Raw genomic sequence first — 19,530 nt, forward strand, 5'->3', positions numbered from 1 at the left:
CACTGTCCTCTGGTGGGGGGAGGGTCTAGCTCAGTGGTAGAGTGTGTGTCTAGCATGCATGAGGTCCTGGGTTCAATCCCTAGTACCTCCATTAAAAATAAATAAATACATATAAATATATCTAACTACCTCCCCCTCAAAAGAATTTGAAAAAATAAAATTAAAAAAAAAAAAAAAAGAATGCACTGTACTCTAGGGCATAAATTCTATTTGTCCAGGCATTTCCTTTCCCCTGTAACAATTCTGCTAGCTTATATCAAATATTTTTTCTAAGATCCACTTCTTAGAGTTCCATCCAGGTCCAAATCAGAGGTTCACACCCACATCCAACTCTACCGAAGTCCAGTTCAGACTGAGCTCAGCAGAGAGTGAACCCGGTTCTGGAAGCACCTGGCCCAGCAGAGTCCTCTAAACTGCCTCTAGAGTCCAGGCAGTTTTCCGGGTGGTCCCCCAAGGAAGAACAGCAGAGCCCAGGGACTAAAGCATGCAGGGTTTACTTTTCCCTTCAGAACCAAAAAAATCTACCACTAGATTTATACAGGGGCTGGGGGGAGCTATTTAACTTCTGGAATCAGAAATGTTAAAAGGTTTCTGTTTTAATGATGCTTGTAAACCATACTGAACAGCCCTGTTTTATTGGAAAGAACTGTGCAAATGTGCCTTTGATGGCAACTAGCAGCGAGGATACAGACAGCGGAGGAGGTCAACGAGACGGCCACCTGTACTTGGGCCAGTGCTGCAGTGAAGTGCTTTCCTGACTTTGCCAACAGACCATCTGGCGACTTCAGCTTATATGTGGACCCACAAGGGCTTGTGTTTCCAAAGGAGGGCTCCCGAGGCCTCTCCACGGCCAAGCCTTTGGTATCTGGGCAGAAAGTGATGATTCACTGTGGCAGATTGGCCGGGTTTCTGCCTCTCTCTGCTCAGGTCAGAAAGCCCTTTGAAGCCTCGCCCTAAATGCGACAGCAGACCTTCAATCACAGCATCACTGCAGGCTCTGGGCTGTCACATCAGCCCGAAGTGTGGCAGTTTGGCCTCTCATCCCAGCAGGACAGCTGGCATGCCTGCCCATTCCTCTGGCCAGAACCTAAACTCCCCTGCATTGGGGATGTAAGCTCCAGCTGAGACAAGTTCCCCTTCCACCAACACCCAGCAATGACTCCACTATCTTCCTGTTTCTGGGGGACCCAATTTTCACATGAGAGGTTCCTTTTTTTGGATTATTTTGATTCCCTATCACCCTCAATTTTAATGCATTTTTCAGGAAAGCAAGAAGCTATGGAACCCCTGATGGGCAGGAGGCTAATAGTTACATTAAAAGCAAGATGTTCATATCAAGAATATCCTGCATCCAGGTGACGTCCTGCCTCTCCCTTTACCATCCCGTTCTGGTTTTCAGGTACAGAGGGACAGTCTGAGTTGGCAGTTTCCACCTCCCCGGTATTTGCTATGGAGGCCTTATCTATATTAAGCGTGGTTCTGAGACTTCCAGGCACAGAGGAGTCAGCAGTGCCTTGAATCCAACCGGGCTGCTTGTGCACAAGAGGCCCAGGGCATCACCGTGTGAGACCCCACCCCAAGCACAAACACCTCCACACGAAGGACAAAGACGGCACCTGCTGACTGGCCACTCCTGCGCTTCTTGGTAATGGCCCCACTGATTATGGGATGCAGGTTGCTACGGTGATGGTAGGACGGGCTAAATTGTAAAGGAACCGGAAGTTTCTTCCTGGGAAAATCTGGGGTTGAGATTTTGCATCACAGGCTCCCATGATGCTAGCAAAGTCTCCTAAGGATGTGTGAGGCCGGTGTGCTCTTTTCTCGCTGTAGTATCCGTGGACCAGCCATGAAACTACTCCTCACCTCAAGCTACACAAAAGCTGCAGTTACCAAGACAGGGAAATACTTTCACACCTGCACTCCCTGCCTTCCACTCCCTGATCTGACCATCATCCACAGGCATTCGCTGTTCGCTTGCCAGAACACACTCAAAGGCACGTCCTGGTCCTAGCAGTTTCTGATGCAAAGACTCGCGAGTTTCACCATCAGCCACCTTTTGTTTCTCTGTTAAATCTAGATCCCAGTGGTCCTGAGGCAAGCTTGGAAATGACGGTGTCACTCTCTTGTGATTCCTAAACAGCTGCAGTGAGGAGCTTGCCTCGTCTTATTAAATATGGAAAACCTGCATGCTGTGGACGCTTTACTAAGTTCTGCTTCAGCGTCCAGCATGGTGGTCCCCTTACCGTACACGTAGGAGATCCCCACGAGCTCAAAAATGGCGATGATGACCAGGGCGTAGGAGGCTGCGTACGTGTCCACGAGCTGAAACATGTAAATTCCACCCTGGCAGGAAAGAGGGAAAGCGGCATCAGCAGGCCTGGATCCAGGCTCTGCCCCACTTCTAAGGGCCCATCCTCCCACCCTAAGGCGGGTCCGGTGCAGACAGGAGTCCAAGGACCTCCCCGCCCCTCAACAGCAGTAATCTATAGCTGGCCAAGTATGTGAGCTGGAGGCCCAGTCGTGTCAGCAAAGCGGACCCTCAAGAGACTCTAAGCTAATTAACAGAACAAGCACAGAAAAGTGATCTAACATCTCACTCTTAAAAGGCAAAGGTCACCATCTGAGATGTGTATTTGAAAGTAGCCAGAGTGCTCCATTTTTGCTTCAAGCAATAGACAACCATTTCTACCCACCTACCTGCATGTCACATGACCTTTAGGTGTCGCTGGGCATCCCTTACGCACCCCTGCATCTTCACCTCACTCTTTAAGTCTCTTGACAATAGATGAGGCTTACAGACCATCTCCTTGCAATCCATCATTTTACAGATGAAGAAACTATGGCCCACAGTAGTGACTTGCTCAAGGTCACAGAGACAGCCAAAGCAAAAAATAAATATATACATATATATATATATATATATATATATATATATATCTCTCAAGTGAGCTAACACACAACTTACCAGACACTCAGGACTAGCAGGAACTCAAGTAGCTATAGATCTTGTATGTTACAGGTAGTTAAGTAGGAATCTCTTAATTTGGTCAGCAAATTTGGATTTTCATGAATCCCATTTCCTTAAAGTAGGACACACCTGCCTTGTTGGCTCAAGAAGGCTACATCTCAATTATGAAGATGCTGGAAGCATCATTAGTAGCCAAGGTGACATATTTCCCTCTGTGGTCAGAATCCCTAAGGAACTGGCACCTTCTACGTGGAAATGGCAGTGATTTGGCTGTTGTGATGAGATCTGAGTGAAGGGTAAAAGGATGGAAGGCCATCAGCCCCCTGCCCACCTGCGCCCCTCCCAAGCCTGTGCCCAGCAGGCAGCTTACCTGAGTGATCATCGGGAAGCCCATGATGAAGAAACAGACGCAGCAGCCCAGAGTAAAGACAGGCTTGTGTGTGCGCAGGTACTTGGGGAACTCGTCCGAGATGGAGGTCACTATGGTCTCGATGGTGGCAAACTGGAACGGTTCCAGGAAAGGGACAGCTCAGACACACCACTCAGCCCCCAAGGCTCCAAAGAGCCCTCTGTGTTCCCCACCAGGCAAAACAGTATTTGTATGAGGACTGGTTTTAGGGATGCATTCCCTCAACGAGTCTCAAAGACCTTGCTGGAGTTCAACCCACAAAGCCTGTGGGGGGAATCCAAGCAGAATGTGAGCCTCAGAACTGTGTTTCCAGCCCTCTGAGACTGCACACCTACCCCCCCATCAGGACACTTCAGGATTCACTTTGTATTCATGAGATGTAAATTCCTCTCCTCTCGTTTACATCGCATTTGATCTTTTACTTGAGGAAGAACCCTCTTTGCACCCAACTACCAGACTCTGAGTGCCTGTCAGCATGATTTGTAGTAGCCTCAGCCCCACAGCAGTTTCCCTAAAACAGACTTCATATTATTCTCCCTTATCCAGCCCCATAGAATGTACTTTGGCAAAATGACACCAAAGCAGGAAGGGCACAGGCTAAAACTTGCACAGAGAACAGAGGGAGGGAGAGAGGATGGCTCTTTTGCACCTTCTCCTGAGTCGTCCACAAATGCAAGGTTATCCTGCACCCTGGACAGGTACGTCACCATCCCTACATTGCTTGGGGAAACACTCAAGTTCCACTAAGCCCACCTCCTGCTATAGGCTGCATGCAGGACTCAGGAGAGGGGTCTTCAGAAAGAGCCTGGGGCAGGGAATGAAGAGAGAGAAGGAACTCACCATAGTGTCAAGTCCAAGAGTAAGGAGCATCAGGAAAAAGATGATGGCCCAGAATGGAGAGAGGGGCAGCCTGGTTAAGGCTTCCGGGTAAACCACAAATGCAATGCCTGGCCCTGGAAGGAACAAGACAGATGACTGCAAACAGGCTCAGCTCCAGGCCCCCTCTTCCTGGAAGCCCACAGGGCCCTCTCTCCACGGAAGTCCTGAGTTGTTAACTATCACATGCTGCTCCTGCTGTTTGTTATGTTTTTATTCCTGTCCATCCATTTCCCCAATTAGACCTCAATCTCCTTGTAAAGAAGGACCAGGGAATTAGGTCCACACCTCAGGGAACTCATAGGAGAGGCTCAAAAACAGTGCCAGATCAGAGACGTGGGGTCACCTTGACTAGACTCCAAGGCCAGGCTATGTCCCATGCAAATAACACAAAAACCTTCATCTTTGTAATGATGAGTTGGTGGAGAATGTAATAATTACCCTCTAGAACAGTGGGTGATTTTGCCCCTCCCTGGGCACACATGGCAATGTCTGGAGACATTTTTGATTCTCATAGCTGGGATGTCATGGGGATGATGACTGGTGTCCAGTGTGTAGAGGCCAGGGATGCTGCTAAACATCTCTCAATGCACGGGACAGTCCCCATGACAAAGAATTATTTGACTCAAATGTTGACAGTGCTGAGGTTGAGAAACCCTCTTATAAAGGGTAAACGTGCCCAGAACTGACATCATTTCCCCTTTGCTACCTGTCTTCCTTCTTCCAGAAGAAACCATTTACATAAAATATGAATTGACTGGACTAATGCTTTTTAAAATCTTTACCTAAGACTTGGTAAAGATGGGGCAACATCAGTCCACAGGTAATTAGGTGGGGGAGATGGAAGCATTAATGTAAGGGTTAAGAGCTTTGGGCTCCAATGGTCAGACAGATCTGGGTCCAAATTCACATTCCATGACTTAACAGCTGCGCAACCCTAGACAAGTTGTTTAATTCCTATAAACCTCAATCTTGTCCATCTGTAAAATGGGAAAGACAACAGTTCCTTCCAAGGGGGGCTACAAGGAACAAAGGAGGAAATGCAGGTAAAGCACTGAGACCAGTGCTTCACACTCATCAGCACTTACAGAATATTAGCTTTTCTTAGGAGAGGACAATGCATTTGGAAATGGGCAGCTCTGACTCCGATTTCCCCAAGAAGACCAAGTGTGGTCTTGGTGAAGGACGTCTGAGCTTCAGTTTTCCCTGCTAACCTAAAGCCGTGCCAGCCCTTCCTATCTGCCTCGCAGCCTCACTGAGAAGACGGCTAAAGAAAAACCGAGCAGTTGTGAATTTCCTTGTAAATAGAAAACTAGATGTTAAGGGGCAGAGACCAGGGAACGCCAGGGTAATCCACAGCCAGGGCACGTCCGGAAGCCGGAAACTGCAGCACCTGGAGGTTTTATAACTCAAGCATAACAACGCTTTTTTAAACTGGAATTTATCAGGTTGTTAGTTCCTAATGTTGCCGAGGGCCTTGGGTATTTAAAACACAAAGCCTGGAATGCCTAAGATCTCCCACCCGCCACCCCAACTCATGCATTTACTGAGCAGACGGTAGAACCAGCCTCTGAAGGTTCTCTTTGTGAATCATAAAAGTCTGTGTTAAACTGCAGTTCGAAACAGGTGCACCGAGGAGGCCAGCCCAGTGCCCCAAACACCGAGGAAGCTGGTTCAGTTCAGGCCCATAAAGCGGACAAGGTCTTGAAACGGCCCCTGCTCAAGGACCTCGGCCGATTGCTTTAACAGGATTCAGCCGTTTGGGCTTTACTGCTTTTTCAGGGCAGGGAACGATTTCAAAACACTTGGCTTCCCTCCACTTCAGCCGCCACACTACAGTACGCAGGTAAAGGCATCGCTGACAGCAAACTCCGTTTATCAGAAATGGCTGGGGAGTGGAGTTTTAGAATACATTTTTGCCAACATTTTGCAGAGTTTGGATTTGTCTTTCTTTCTCAAAAGAAGGAGTGTCTGAGCCGCAGCGGAGTTTTCCCCAGGCGAGGCCCGCGCGTGTGTGACGGAGGCCCAGTCCCGCCCCTTCCCTCTCCTGCCCGGAGGCGGTACAGCCCCGCGGCTGGCGCTCATGCTCCACGCACCGTGGCTCGGAGAGCAGGCTCTGCCTCTTACTAGCTGTGGGACCTTAGCTAAGACCTACCTCTCCGGCCAGACCTCAGTTTTCTTATCTGGAGAATGGAGATGACAGCAGTACCTGCTACCCTCCTGGAGTTTGTGAGCATTAAGTGTGTGGATACACGTAAAGGGCTCAGAACGGTGCCTGGGCCTGGCGAGAACTCAGTAAGCATGGAGCGTTATTACTCTTCCCGTGAGCGGGTCCCGAAGGGCTCAGCATGCCAGCAACTTGGACAGGACCCCCAGAGCCCTATGGTGACAGCCTCCTTGGTCGTAGAGAGCCACCAAAAAAACAACCAGGGGCTCCGGTCCGTGGATGGATCCATCATGACCCACAGTGCATGGGGAGTGGCCACTGTGCTGGGAAACCTACCGCACACAGAGGTGTTCTCAGAGGACACAACGCCGGAACCCCTGCGCCTTTGGCAGGATTGGCGTCCAGGTGACAGAGATGGCGGGATGGTCAGTCCGGTGTGAGAGCGTTCATCTCGATCAGCCAGGTCTCTGAACTATGAGAGGCCGAGGCAGTGCTTCCTAGTGGCCTGGCTACCTGGGAGCCAGCTACCACCCAGACCCAGAGCTCTGAACACAATATGCACGTTGGTGACCCTCTACTGTTTTTCTGTTGGGGGATGAGCATATTGGTAGAGCTCTGGGTTGGATTCTGACCGTCAGTCACTGCTCCACAGGTAGCGATGAAGGTGGCTGGGAAATGATTCTAAAAGGCTGACAACCTGGAAAGCGGCTTTTCTGAGTAGACGCCTGAGAAGGCCATGCCCCCTTCCCTGTGCCCCTTGTAAAAGCAGAGCTTGGTCTCATCACCAATCTCCCCCTCACCCCAAAAGCTCTGATATGACCGAGATTTAGGGTAATAACTTTGACAGTAATGCCTCCCTTACAAAGGGTCATGTTAGGTCATTAAAGAGAACCTGCTTTTGACTAAAGACCAAAAAGCATAGTTACTAATGTTGGGTCAGCAAAAACGGACTGAATGTCTACGTGCCAATGTCACCCAGCGAGGAGGGACTGGGGCTGCCACCTAATGCAGACCTGCCCTGTATTCTGCAGAGCCTCCTTTTTACCAGGGGAAATCCAACAAGCCTGCAAATCCTGTAAGATCGTAGGTGAATTCAGATGAGCAGGGTTAGAAGGGAGAAGACCTCATGGGCCACTGCCCCTCCCCTGTGGGGCATGAGGCTCACTGTCCCTGTGCTGGTGACGATGAGACACTACCAAGTACAGGTGACCCTTGAACAGCATGGGTTTGAACTGTGCAGCTCCACTCACACGTGGATTTGTTTCAACAGTAAACACAACAGCACTACAGGATCCGGGATCCGAGGAGCCCATGAACGCAGAAGGACCGCAGGGTGGCAGGAACTGTGTCTACAAAGGGCTGACTATAAATTACAACGTGGATTAGTGATGGCGTGGAGGGTCGGCGACCCAGCCCCCCCCCCTTTCCGAGGGTCAACAGCATTAACACAACACATTAGAACCCGCGGGAAGCCCTCTTCTCCCTATTAAAATCCAAGCAAGTGAAAAAAATCTGAAAAGGGGAAGTTTCCGAGGGAAACACGGGCCGTTCATCTGATGCTTTTTATGTAAAGAGAAAACAAAATTCGCTTTGGGTTTTGGCCCAGGGGCCCCCAAATCCCCTTCCTGGAGCAGGAAAGCACTCAGAAGAGTTAACTAATGTGGCCACGTCTCTGGCAACTCGGCCACCGGTTGACAAAAATAGCAACACACCTCACATCTTCCAGAAAGTGGGGCAGAACCTACCTGCTCCGGCTGCTCTGCTGGGAGAAAATGAAGACAGCTCAGCAGGCAGGGCCAGGGGGCAGCTGCGGGGGTGGGGGAGGGGTGCCCTGAAGACAAGCCTGTGCTTCTCTCTCTCTTGCCCCCTACCTGCTCCCCAGGAGTTTTAAATTTTTCAACCTGGGAAGGGCAATTGCTCAGCTTTAGGACCTGGAATTCAGTGTATGGCTGCAGAACTAAAATCCCTGGGGGTTCCACACCCTCTCCAGGAAGAGATTGTTATGCCCCCGGAATAGGCTGGCTGTTTAACTCTTTGAGCCCAGCAGTGCACCATCAGCGTCGATGAGGCAGTAATTAATTATCCCTAGGGAGCCAGAGGAGAGCCAGCAGCCCACCAAGAAGGTGACATTTCTAAGGCTTAGTTCTCCCTCATGCTGGCATCTGAGCCATTATCTGAGATTTGCAGTGAGCTCTTTGAAGAAAGTTAAGTGCATGAAGAAGCCACTCACGGGTCCACACTCTGGATGGTCTAGAGCCCACAGTCCTGTCCCCACAACCCCAGCACAGTCCCAACACCGAGGCATCCCATAAATGCCTGAGTAGAGAATGACCCTACTGACTGTCAATAGCCACAGTGAAACCCCTTAATCACCAAAACCCGCTAAACACCCAAATCCTTTGTAGAATAAGGCTGGGTGGAAATTAAAAGTTTAAAGCAAAGTATTAAATCCACTCTATGAAATACTGTGCTAGAAATATAGATTAAGTAGGATTTAAAAAAATGAAAGCTCTCTGTACACACCAAAGGGAACATACAAATGTTAGCCAGGAATATGGGGACCACGTGGGCAGAGAGTACACATTTACTGTACATCCGTCCCACCAGCACCATCCAAACTTTCCACCCGCTGGGAAAAAATATTGCAGGTCTGCATCACTAACTAAGCAGAAAGCCCTGAGAGCACATCTGACCTAACAATCAGGACAGTGCTTCTTCAGGAAAAGGCTGCTGTTATTAAGCGCTGTTGCTCGGTCCCTATGGAGCCCTCTGCAAGGAATGCTGCCCCGCGGCGAGCTGTGCCCACGTCCTCTGCAGGAGCGCTGCTTTGCCTAGAGAATCCTCTACCGTGCCTCACAGGTGGAGACTTACTTAGGCTGGAGCTGAGTTGAGAGAGGACAGGAGAAGGAACGAGAGGAGAGGGAAGGAGGAAAGGGGTCTTTATAGCCACTCCTCTGGGTAAGGACCGGCCAGCTCTCACCCTGCATGAGCATCAGACTCAAGCTGTTCTGAGTCCCTCCACTAAGGGGAACCTAGGCTGTCACACCCTCCGGCCTGTTCCAGGAGGCCGACTTCCTAGCAGAGCACAAATGAGGAGCTCAGGAGGTGAGCGGAAGCTGTCCCGCCAGGGCGGAGTGATAACCGCACTGTACCTTGGTCCGCCACGTTCTCGATGTTAACCTTGCGTTCATTGGCCATGAAGCCGATCACTGAGAAGATGACGAAGCCGGCAAAGATGCTCGTGGCACTGTTGGTGCAGGTTACGATTAGAGTGTCCCTGGGAGGAAGAGACAGATTTGTCACTAGGTGTGCTTTGTGAGTGGGAGGGACGGAGAGGGGCACATGGATGTGTGCCCGTGTGTCTGCGTGCACGTGTGTGTGCCATGCCAATTGCTAAACATGTATCCACTGTAGGCTGGTCTTGTTTGCTCTTATTCACAAGGAAAGGAACAACCAGTCCTGACCACAGGCTCCCTTGAGCTGATTGTATAAACACCGGAAGACTCAAAAAGCTCTCCCTCCCCTAACTGCGCTGTTCCCGGGCCTCTGACAAGGCACTGGCTTCCCCTGCTGTAGAACCAGGTCTTCCCTCATGGCAGTGGAAGAGCTCTGCCCATCAGAGCAGAAATGGAGGGAATGGGGCCTTTTGGTAAGTCCAGGAGAGGAACCATGTATGACAGAAGAGAAGGCAGGGGACCATGAAATGCCGCCAAGCATGAGGACAGCCTGGGGTTGGGGCAAGGGTGGAGGGATGGGGAGAGAGCCCAGCGCCTCCATCCCAGCGCCCTCTGCTGGCGACACGGCTGCAGTTCTCAGCCTGCCCTGTCCATCCTAGACCCCGCAGAGGCACAGCCAGATGGAGCCGCGGGGCCCACTTCTAATCCTGGCTCTCCTACATGCTAGAGGCATGACCTTGACTGAGTCACTTTCTTTCCACTCCGATTTTAAATGGTGGCAGTGGCCCCACCTCCCTCACTGGTTGTAAGGACCAGGTGAGGCATGCACTGTGCAGAACAAGTGCTCAGGACACGACCCACTTTGTCTGGCCCCTTAGTTTCCTGGTGGGGAAACAGAGGCCCAGGGGAAGGTAATGGGCTGATTAATGGTGGGTCCTGATTTGAATCTAGACTTCCCACCCCGCAGCCTCATATTCTGTCTGCCGCACCACACAGCCTCACTTCTGACAAAGCTCAGAGCAGTGCTTTCCCTTTGACAGTGCTCAGACTGGTTCTCACGGGTAATAAATTAACAAGCAGCTCTAACCAAAGACGTTCAGACACCTCAGTCTGGCATTCCAGCTGCTACAGGCCGAAATGTGTGCCCCCAAAATGTACAGGATGTAGCCCTAACCCCCAGTTTCTCAAAATGTGGCTGTATTTGGAAACAGGGTCTTTAAGCAAGTAATTAAGTTGAGAGGAAGTTGTTAGAGTGGGCGCTAATCCAATATAATCGATGCCCTTGTAAGAAGAGGAGATTAGGATGCACGGCGGAAGACCATGTGCGGACACAGGGGGAGACGGACAGCTACAAGCCGAGGAGAGAGGCCTCAGAAGAAATCAACCCTGTCGACACCTTGACCTTGGGCTTCCAGCCTCCAGAACTGTGAGGAAGTTAACTTCCGTGGTTCAGGTCGCTCACTCGGCGGCACGTGTTACGGCAGCTCTCGCAAACTAACACGAAGGCTCCCCAGGCCGGCCTCAGCCGGTCCTCAGGCCCCAGCTCCTTCCAGCCCCGTGAGCGCACCCCTGCTCTGGCCCCATCGGCCTGCCCCCCACCCCTCCTTCCCTCTCACCTCCACTCAGTCCCACCTCTAGCTGTTTCATCAACCTGAACACAGTCCCTCCTCCCCTGCCCCATTGAAATTTGGCCCAGTAGAGAGGCCACTTCTGTGAGGCCCTCCCAGCCATCCCAGGCCACAGCTTAACTATATTCTCTACCTCTTGGTTCACAGAATATCTCACACATGATTAAAAAGAAGAATGGCAACTGCTGTTTGTCAAGCACCTACTATGTGCAAAATATTGCCATGAGAGTTTTGCATATATCATCTCTTACCCTTCAACAAAATATTATAATCTGCAGTTTATAGATGAGAAAACAGAGGTTCAGAGAAGTGAAATACCTTGGAAAATGGTGAAATCATAATTCAAATTCATGTCTGTCTGTCTCCAAGGTTCTGTCTTTCTTTCTTTTTTTAATCAGCTCCTCAGGAGAATGAACCTCATTTTCTTATTGCTTGCAGCAGATGTATTGAACTTCCAGATGCCCCCTCCTCCAGGAGCTGTCCAGGCTGTCTCTGGTCTATGGGGTTCCAGAGCCTCCTACCATCACACTATCCAAATGTCACCCCAAGGATCAGAATGACCTGAGGGTCCTGTCTGGATGTGTAGATTCCTGGGCCCACCCCACCTCCTGATGTTCTGTTTCATAGATCTGTAGAGGGGGACTTAACGTTTGCAAAACTTTGGGTATAACTGACAAAACTGTAATATATTTTAACATATTTAAAGTCTACAACATGATAATGTGACACACATATGCATTGGAACAGGAGTCCCACCATCAAATCAATTAACACAGCCATCATCAAGGTGCTCTTTCCACTGTACCATACTGCCTTTCTTATAGAAGTCATTAGAAAAGTGTTTGTTGAGTGACCAAATGACCAAACTTCATCAGTGACCACCCTACAACTGAATCCATGGACTAGATACCTCACAAATGACTATCCCGGGACACAGCCAGCTGCACAGCACCTCCGGAGAGACTCAATTCCACCGCATGTGTCAGAGTCAGGATGCAAGTTGGGGTCCAGACCACCTGAAGCCAGCCGCTAGGCCTTGGCAGGGGATTTCCCCTGTGCCAGAGGCTGCTCTCTGGTTCTGCATCAAGTGAAATGTGAGGATGTGGCCTCAGGCATCTGATAACCCAGTCCATTGTTCTGTCCCTGGGCCCTGATCCCACTCCCCAGCCACCTCCAGGACTTGACATGCCTCCACGTACCTGTAGCAGTTGTTGTGGAATTTGTTGTAAGAAGAGAGAGTGATCAGGCCTCCCCAGGCAGCAGATAAAGAGAAGAAAATCTGAGTGGCAGCATCTTTCCATACCTGGGATGCAAAAGAAGGGAAGATTCAAGGTCACTGAAGGAGGCTGGCCCGGAGGAGGGGAAGTCTCCCGTGCCCAAAGCCACACCATTTCCCGGGGGGGTGGGGGGAGGCACTCAGGACAAGATGACTTTGGCGCCAACATAAATGAGAAACATACATCATTTATCTAGAAGCCATAAAGGCAGCAGACACCTGGGAGGCTCTAACTCCATTCTGATCAAAGGGGACGAGCTCAACAAGCAACACATTTCCGGCTCGCATGTCCTACCATGTAGAACTACACAGAAGAGAAGAGCCCTTTCTTTAGCTGGGAACACTCTCAAAAAACCAATTTGCAACAGCAAAAATATTCACAGGTACACAATAAAAACCTTTTGAAATGAACACTCCTACTGATTACAACAATTTACTGGAAATCTGAAATTCTGTAGCCCCTAATTTAAGTAAAGCAAGCTCTGTGCCACAGCACTGTGGATTTTATAGTGCCACCTCCTTCTTGAACATGGCTGACAACACCTCTTGGTGCTCTTTGGTGATTTCTCTTAATTATCCTCATAAAACTTCAGAAGGCTACTAAAGACTTTGAGCTAGAGATTTACAGGATTTGATGATGGACCTCTTATAAGTTTTATAAATTAAATCTAGTTTTTAAATTATGCTTTAAATATGCAAAGAGAAAGTTTAAGTGTGTGCTGGCAAAGTCTGTGTCCACCCCAACCTCCATTCTCCCACACTTCTTAAAAACAGAGCTGTGGTTTTATTTAAAGGCAACCTTATGTCCAGACAAATGACCACCTCCCAGCATCAAGGGGAGGGGCAGATGAGAGGGGATGGTCACATGACTTAGTTTCTGGCCAATGATGGGAAAATCAAGTTTTATGTGGAACTTCTGGGTTTTCTCCTCTTTCAAAGAGGGAGGATACCTATCTCTGTCCCTTCCCCTCACTCTTTGATGCTACGTGGAATGCTGATATGATGGCTGGAGCTCTGGCAGCCTTATGGTAGCTGTTCACTGAGGAAGGTGGGGTAGAAAGACAGGAGCCTGGGACACTATGGAGCCATTCAACCAGTGCTTGACAATCTGCCATTGGGCTGCTTTAGTGCCTACAAGTGAAATGAGCTTTTATCTTGTTTATGCTGCCATTATCTGAAGGTTTTCCATTCTGTGCCGTCAAACTCAATCCTAGCTATGTGTTCTTAACATACTCTGGTAAAGCAGATTTTTTTTTTAAGGTGAGAAAATTCATTTCTTTATATATATGGAAGTATAATTGATTTATAAGAAAACTCACTTCTTATTAAATAATCATCCCCTCATTTGGAGTTTTTTTGGGTTGGGAATTTTAGAGTCAAATAGGCCTGTGCGGAATATGCAAAGAGAAAAGATAAGTGCGTGCTGGCTCTGCGTGGGTGTATCAGAAGTGTTCAAATGTTGAGGCCCCTTAAATTACAATGGCTTGTGCTTTGCCTGTGTGCTGCTATTTTCTAACCAGCAAAACTCCATTTCCAATGCACTATAATTAGCAACAAGCAGCTCGAGGTGGCCAAAGCTATTAAGGGAATTTCATTCTTCATTTTCAGCCTCCACTGCAACCCCAGATATAGGACAACTATTCCAGGAATCTAAAACCCCCCAGCTGCCCACTTTTCATTAAAGACTTCCTGAGAGCCTAACATTCCAAGATGATCAGGACCTGGTAAAGGCAAATAGTGAGATACCCCGTGGGAGGGGGTCTGACCCCTTCTGCTAAACAGCGCCCCAGAGCAGGACCCATCCCTGTGTGCCGGTCCCCCACGGGTGTATCAGAAGTGAAATCAGAAGCCCACCGTGGCATCCGTGAGCTTCTCCCACTCAGGTGTGATGAAGTACCAGATCCCAGCGCCAGCTCCGGGCAGGGTGACTCCCCGGACGAGGAGGATCACCAGCACTACGTACGGGAACGTGGCCGTGAAGTACACCACCTGGAAAACCACCGACAGGGGGCAGGAATGAGCAGACCCACACGATGGACACAAGTGTCTCATGGTGAGGACATCAAGGTAGTTTCCTCCAATCTCTGTCAGGACCGGGGATACAGGGAGGGCACTGGGATCAAAGGTGAGTCAGGGAGAGCCAGAAATAAAGTCCCGAGGGGGACACGCAAGGCTGTGGGGTGAGTCAGCCTGCAGAGTGTAAGTGGACAACTCCCCAAGGACCGAAGGAGAAAGGCTCCGTGCCTCCTTCCTCCTTGATTCCTGGCCCGTTCTCTGTCTGAGGCCCCAGATTCCACCATTAGAGTTTCATTCTTTTAGCTTAAGATTTCCAACCTTGTTTATACACACATCCTAAGTCAGGCAGCCTAGTGACATGAAAGAACCATGGCCTTAGAATTACATACATTTACGTTTAAATGAAATCGTACCTTTGGCACTGAGTAGCTGTAAGACCTTGGAGAAACTCTCTGAATCTCAGTTTCTGCAGCTGGAAACTGGGGATAATAGCACCTTTCTTAAAGAAAAATAATTGTGAGGATTAAAAGGGCCCCAAGCACAGTACCTGATTTGTAATAGATGGTCATTAAGTGCAGTTAAATTCAACAAGCATGTATCGAGGACCTTCTATGGACTGGGCACTCTGCCAGGCATTAGATACAAAGAGATGAAGGTTCTCATGACCTCGGAGACCCAGAGACAATGTCTGAATAATGGGCTAAGCAGTTCTTTCCACACAGGACACTGTGAAGTCCAGGGGAGGGCATTGGATTCATCCCAGGAGTTTCCGAAAAGATGCACAGAGATGATGCATAAGCTGGATCTTACAGGCCAAGTGCAACTTAAAGGAGATGAGCAGAGTCAGGAAGGTGAGGGAAGAAGGGGGACAAGGCAGGGGCAGGGGGCCCCCAAACTCACTAGGAGCACAGCGTACAGTTGAGGCTAACAGGGAGGGGGCACTGGAGACAAGGGAGGGGCCCACGTTGTGGAGGCCCTGAGTCCCAGCCAAAGGATGCTCCTGGGTTCTGGACAGGAGGAAAGGACCACAGCCAAGAAACATTTGGGAAACAACATCAGCAGAACTCGGGGGCTGTGGTTAGATGGAGATGAGTGGGAGGCACTTTCCTTCCTGACCAGTCAAATCAAACCTCAAGATGAAGGAAGGGCTTGGGACCAGGATTCAGCAGACAAGAGAAGAGCAGACCATGAGAGCTCGGGCTCTGCAGTCCCAGGCGCCCAAGTTCAAATCCCGGGTCCATCGCTTACAAGCTGGGCCACCTTGAAAAGTGACTTAACCTCACTGCGTCTCAGTGTCCACACCCGCCAAGTGGCAGTAACAATGGCATATACCCCTCAGGGGGCTACTGGAGGAGCACAGTGGGACAATCTATACCAAGTGGGACTGGGAAGTCCCCCTTCAGTCTTGCCCACAACTCATCAGTCCTAAATTTAAAAACCCAGATAACCCTCAGCTCACAGGCCACTCCCATTCCAGCCCAGGAACCGCTCTCTGGTCCACGGAGCAGGCAGGGGCAGGCAGAGACAGCCGGTGAGTGCTGTCGGTTCAGAGCCCCTCCACTCCTGCCCGCAGTCTTCCATCCTGGGGCACTGGGAACACCGGCCCCCGGGAGGGAGACACAGCCCCTGCCACATACTTAGCTGCACAGACTCCAGGACCTGGAAGGGGGTCCAGTCTGGCAGCAGCTGGCAGGCACTGGGATTTTCAGGGGATGAGAACTGATCCCAGGATGTACACAGCTGGGGGAAACTTAGGGGTGAGATTAAGATATAACTCTCAGGGTCAAATAAATACACATACATGCATACATATGTACACAGATTTTTAGAGCATCTCATATGTGCCAGGCACAGTTCGAAGCATTTGAAGTTTATAGGTAAAGAAGATAAAGACCTCTGCCCTTGAATACCTGACATTCTAGTTAGGGACACAGACAACCAGTAGCCACCATAATATTATTTGTAGCATTCTGGAAAGTGATGAGTGCACTGGGAAAAGGAGAACACAGGGAGGGTTAAGGGGGGGTGAGACATGATGGGGAGGATGCGAGGAACATGGCCATATTCAAATGGGTGGACAGGAAAGACCTCGTGGAGAAGTTGGCCAGGACTTGAAGGAAGTGAGAGTGAGCCAACTGGATACCTGGGAGAATATTCCAGAAAGAGGAGACCACAGAACTAAAGGCCCTAAGAAGGGAGTGTGCCTAGATTCTAGGAAAGCAAGGTGGCCAGGGTGGCTGGGCAGGCAGCACCCACGGGAGAGGAAGTCAGAGGGGTGGGGGCGGGGTGCAGATATGGGAGCCTCGTGGAGCCTTGGGCGGGGAGGGGATGGGAGCTCCCACAGGGATCTGGGCAGAGGAGTGACCCCATCTAACACTTTAACCACCAAGAGGTTGCTAGGTTGAGAGGATACCGCAGGGGCAGGAGTCCGGAGGTCACGGCCGCAACCCAGGCAAGGGACAGTGATGGCTCCATCTGGGGTGTTTCGGGGAGCTGGGAGAAATGGTCAGACACTGGATCTACTGTACAGGAAGAGCCAACAGAACTCCCTGACCGATTTAATGTGGGAGAAAGAGAGAGAGAACAGAGTCAAGGGTGTCCCTAAAGCTTCCGGCCTCAGCAGCTGATGGGTGGAGTTGCCATCAGCAGAAATGGGACAGGCTGCAGGTCAGGAAAAGATGACTTCTTTCTTCCTCCAAACACAATTACTTGTCAAGGTCAAACTCTTCCTTCTACTGACCAGGGATGGGCTGGTCTCCTTTCTCTGCACTGCTACCTACCACCACTGACCAGGGGACCTCCTCCTTGCCCCACAGGATAGCGATCTCCCCCCTCCTCCACCCCTGACCCTTGCCCTTGCCTGCTCCCTCCTACCCCCCCCAAACCTGCTTCTCTCCTTCCCCTTAAGTGAGACCCGTCCCTGCACAGACATTACGAGACCCAAAGGCATTGGACATCTCAGGAGAAAATCACCCACCGCGGGATGACCCGGGCTGTCCTCCCAGCTGGCGGACAGGGCCAGGGAGAGGAACGCTACATGGGCCAGGCAGGGCCCTGACCGGTCTGACCTCCCCACCCCACCAAGACAGTAGGGGCAGGGAGACAATGAAGAAATATCCTTTTCACCTCCTGACACGTGGGGCTGGCGGGAGGTGAGGCTGGAAGCAAGGGAGAGAAGATGATCTCGATCACAGGGCTGGCAGGAAGAAGACCCCAAGACTGGCCCCTGTCTAACTGGCTTAGACGCTGTCCCCATCTGACTGTGGGAGACTGTTCAGACCTGACCATTTCTGGAGCCCCCTCTATGGACCAGCTCTTTGTAATCCCATTTTGCAGAGGAGGAAACTGAGATTCAGGTTACGCATCTCATTTAAGGTCTCCTGGCTGGAGCCAAGATCTCACCTTGAAGCTTTCTAACTCCAAAGCTTCTTTCCTTACCTGTAATGCCACTCTTTGGGCCACTGTGATCAGAAATGTGTGAGATGGCCCAGGAGGAGGGTGAGACAAGTGAACACCCATGATGCACGATTTAAGGAGGCGCTCGCTCTCAGGGGTCAACCCTGCACTTGCAGGAACTGAGAGTGAGCACCACCTTAAATTGCACACCCCAGGCACTTGCTTGCCCCACCAGGTCCAACCCCTGGTGTGTGGAATGATGCATTCACTCTGTCATGGTGACTGCTGTGAAATGAAAGGGCACACAGTTTCCTTTCTAAATCCTGGGGATGCCTCCAATGTGAGTCAGGTGTACACGGAGGTTTTATCACAGATCTGATATGTCTTGGGGCTTCAGAATGCACCTGTTTTGGGATGTACTGTCAGAGGAATTAAACTTGAACAGTAATGAATTACACTTGGCAGAACTGACAAAGACTAGTTGATCTGAGCCTGCTGGCCTGACACCTGGCAGCATCGTCCTCACAACGGGAGCCCGAAACAGGTGGTAAGGCCGGTCCGCCCACCTCCCCCAGCCTGCACTAGCTAATTAGGCTAGCTCTGTGCTGTTGCCAGAACTCTCAGGCAGAGCAGCCCCCGAGGTCAGAGGGGCTGCATTTGACCTTCGGGCTGCCCGCTGGCCACCCCAGCCTCTGGAATTCTAGCTGCTCAAAGGGAGACTGAGATCTCACAGGAAGCAGCTGGCCACTCCCGTCTCCCAGGGCCCTGAGCAAGAGGAACTGAGCTGATCTTGCTGCCAGAGAAGGACCTCTCTGTTGCTTTGAAATGACAGTCTCCGTGGAACTTCAATCACAAAGACGCCTGTTGTGAGGAGCTTCAGCCGTACCTCCAAACAAAGCTCCCTGATTAGTGTCTGCACAACCCGGGACAGGACAATAAACTGGGGTGCATTATTTCTGGTGGCCTTCCTCATTTAAAAAAAATTAATCATTGATTCCTTGTTGGAAACCTTTCTCAATGAAGCAGAAAGATAAGTTAGCAGACCTCAAAGAAAAGCTTAACTTGCTCAGGGCTACACAAAGAAGCTCCATTCCAGAGAGCCCATAAAATCTAGCACCAAGGGTTAAATTCTAAAGCAGTGCCAAGAACCAATTCTAACGCCATCCCCCCAAATTCACAGACTAAGAAAGCGAAGAGGGATCTTAGAAAATATTTATTTTAACCTTTGAATTCATAGGTGCGGAATATGAGGCCCAGGTGCATCCTGGGACTTGCCCAGCCGGCAATGACAGCTGAGGACAGTAGGTGGGGTAGGAGGTCCTGATTCACAGAAGGGGGAGTTTTTATTCCCCACAAGATGCAAATGAGGACTCCAGAATTCTGCATTTCCATCTATTCCTAACAGCCCCTCCTCGTGAGAGGATGTCATGCAGTAGAGAGAGTCTAGGCTTTAAAGGGAGACAGACCTGGATTCAATCCCACAGCTGCCACTTAAAATCTGTGTAACTTCAGGCAGTTGACTCTACCTTGATGTGCCTCAGTTTCTCTAGCTATAAAACAGGATGAAATGCACTTTCCCAGCAGGCTGTTGGGCAAATTGAAGGCACTAACGCAGGCA

The 19,530-nt window shown here is 50.2% G+C and overlaps 1 protein-coding gene across 1 annotated transcript in view; it reads right to left on the bottom strand.

The window, feature by feature from the left end:
- Positions 1–19,530, bottom strand: part of SLC6A5 (solute carrier family 6 member 5) — a 55,670-nt gene that overhangs the window by 13,844 nt on the left and 22,296 nt on the right. The window contains exons 10-15 of the mRNA XM_074373076.1: positions 14,355–14,489; positions 12,424–12,527; positions 9,573–9,697; positions 4,218–4,330; positions 3,339–3,470; positions 2,244–2,343 (exon numbers count right to left, since the gene is read on the bottom strand). Coding sequence (XP_074229177.1) covers positions 2,244–2,343; positions 3,339–3,470; positions 4,218–4,330; positions 9,573–9,697; positions 12,424–12,527; positions 14,355–14,489 — 709 coding nt within the window. The remainder of the gene's footprint in view (positions 1–2,243; positions 2,344–3,338; positions 3,471–4,217; positions 4,331–9,572; positions 9,698–12,423; positions 12,528–14,354; positions 14,490–19,530) is intronic.

This window comes from Camelus bactrianus, chromosome 10, assembly GCF_048773025.1.
Source record: "Camelus bactrianus isolate YW-2024 breed Bactrian camel chromosome 10, ASM4877302v1, whole genome shotgun sequence".
NCBI classification, from domain to species: Eukaryota; Metazoa; Chordata; class Mammalia; order Artiodactyla; family Camelidae; genus Camelus; species Camelus bactrianus.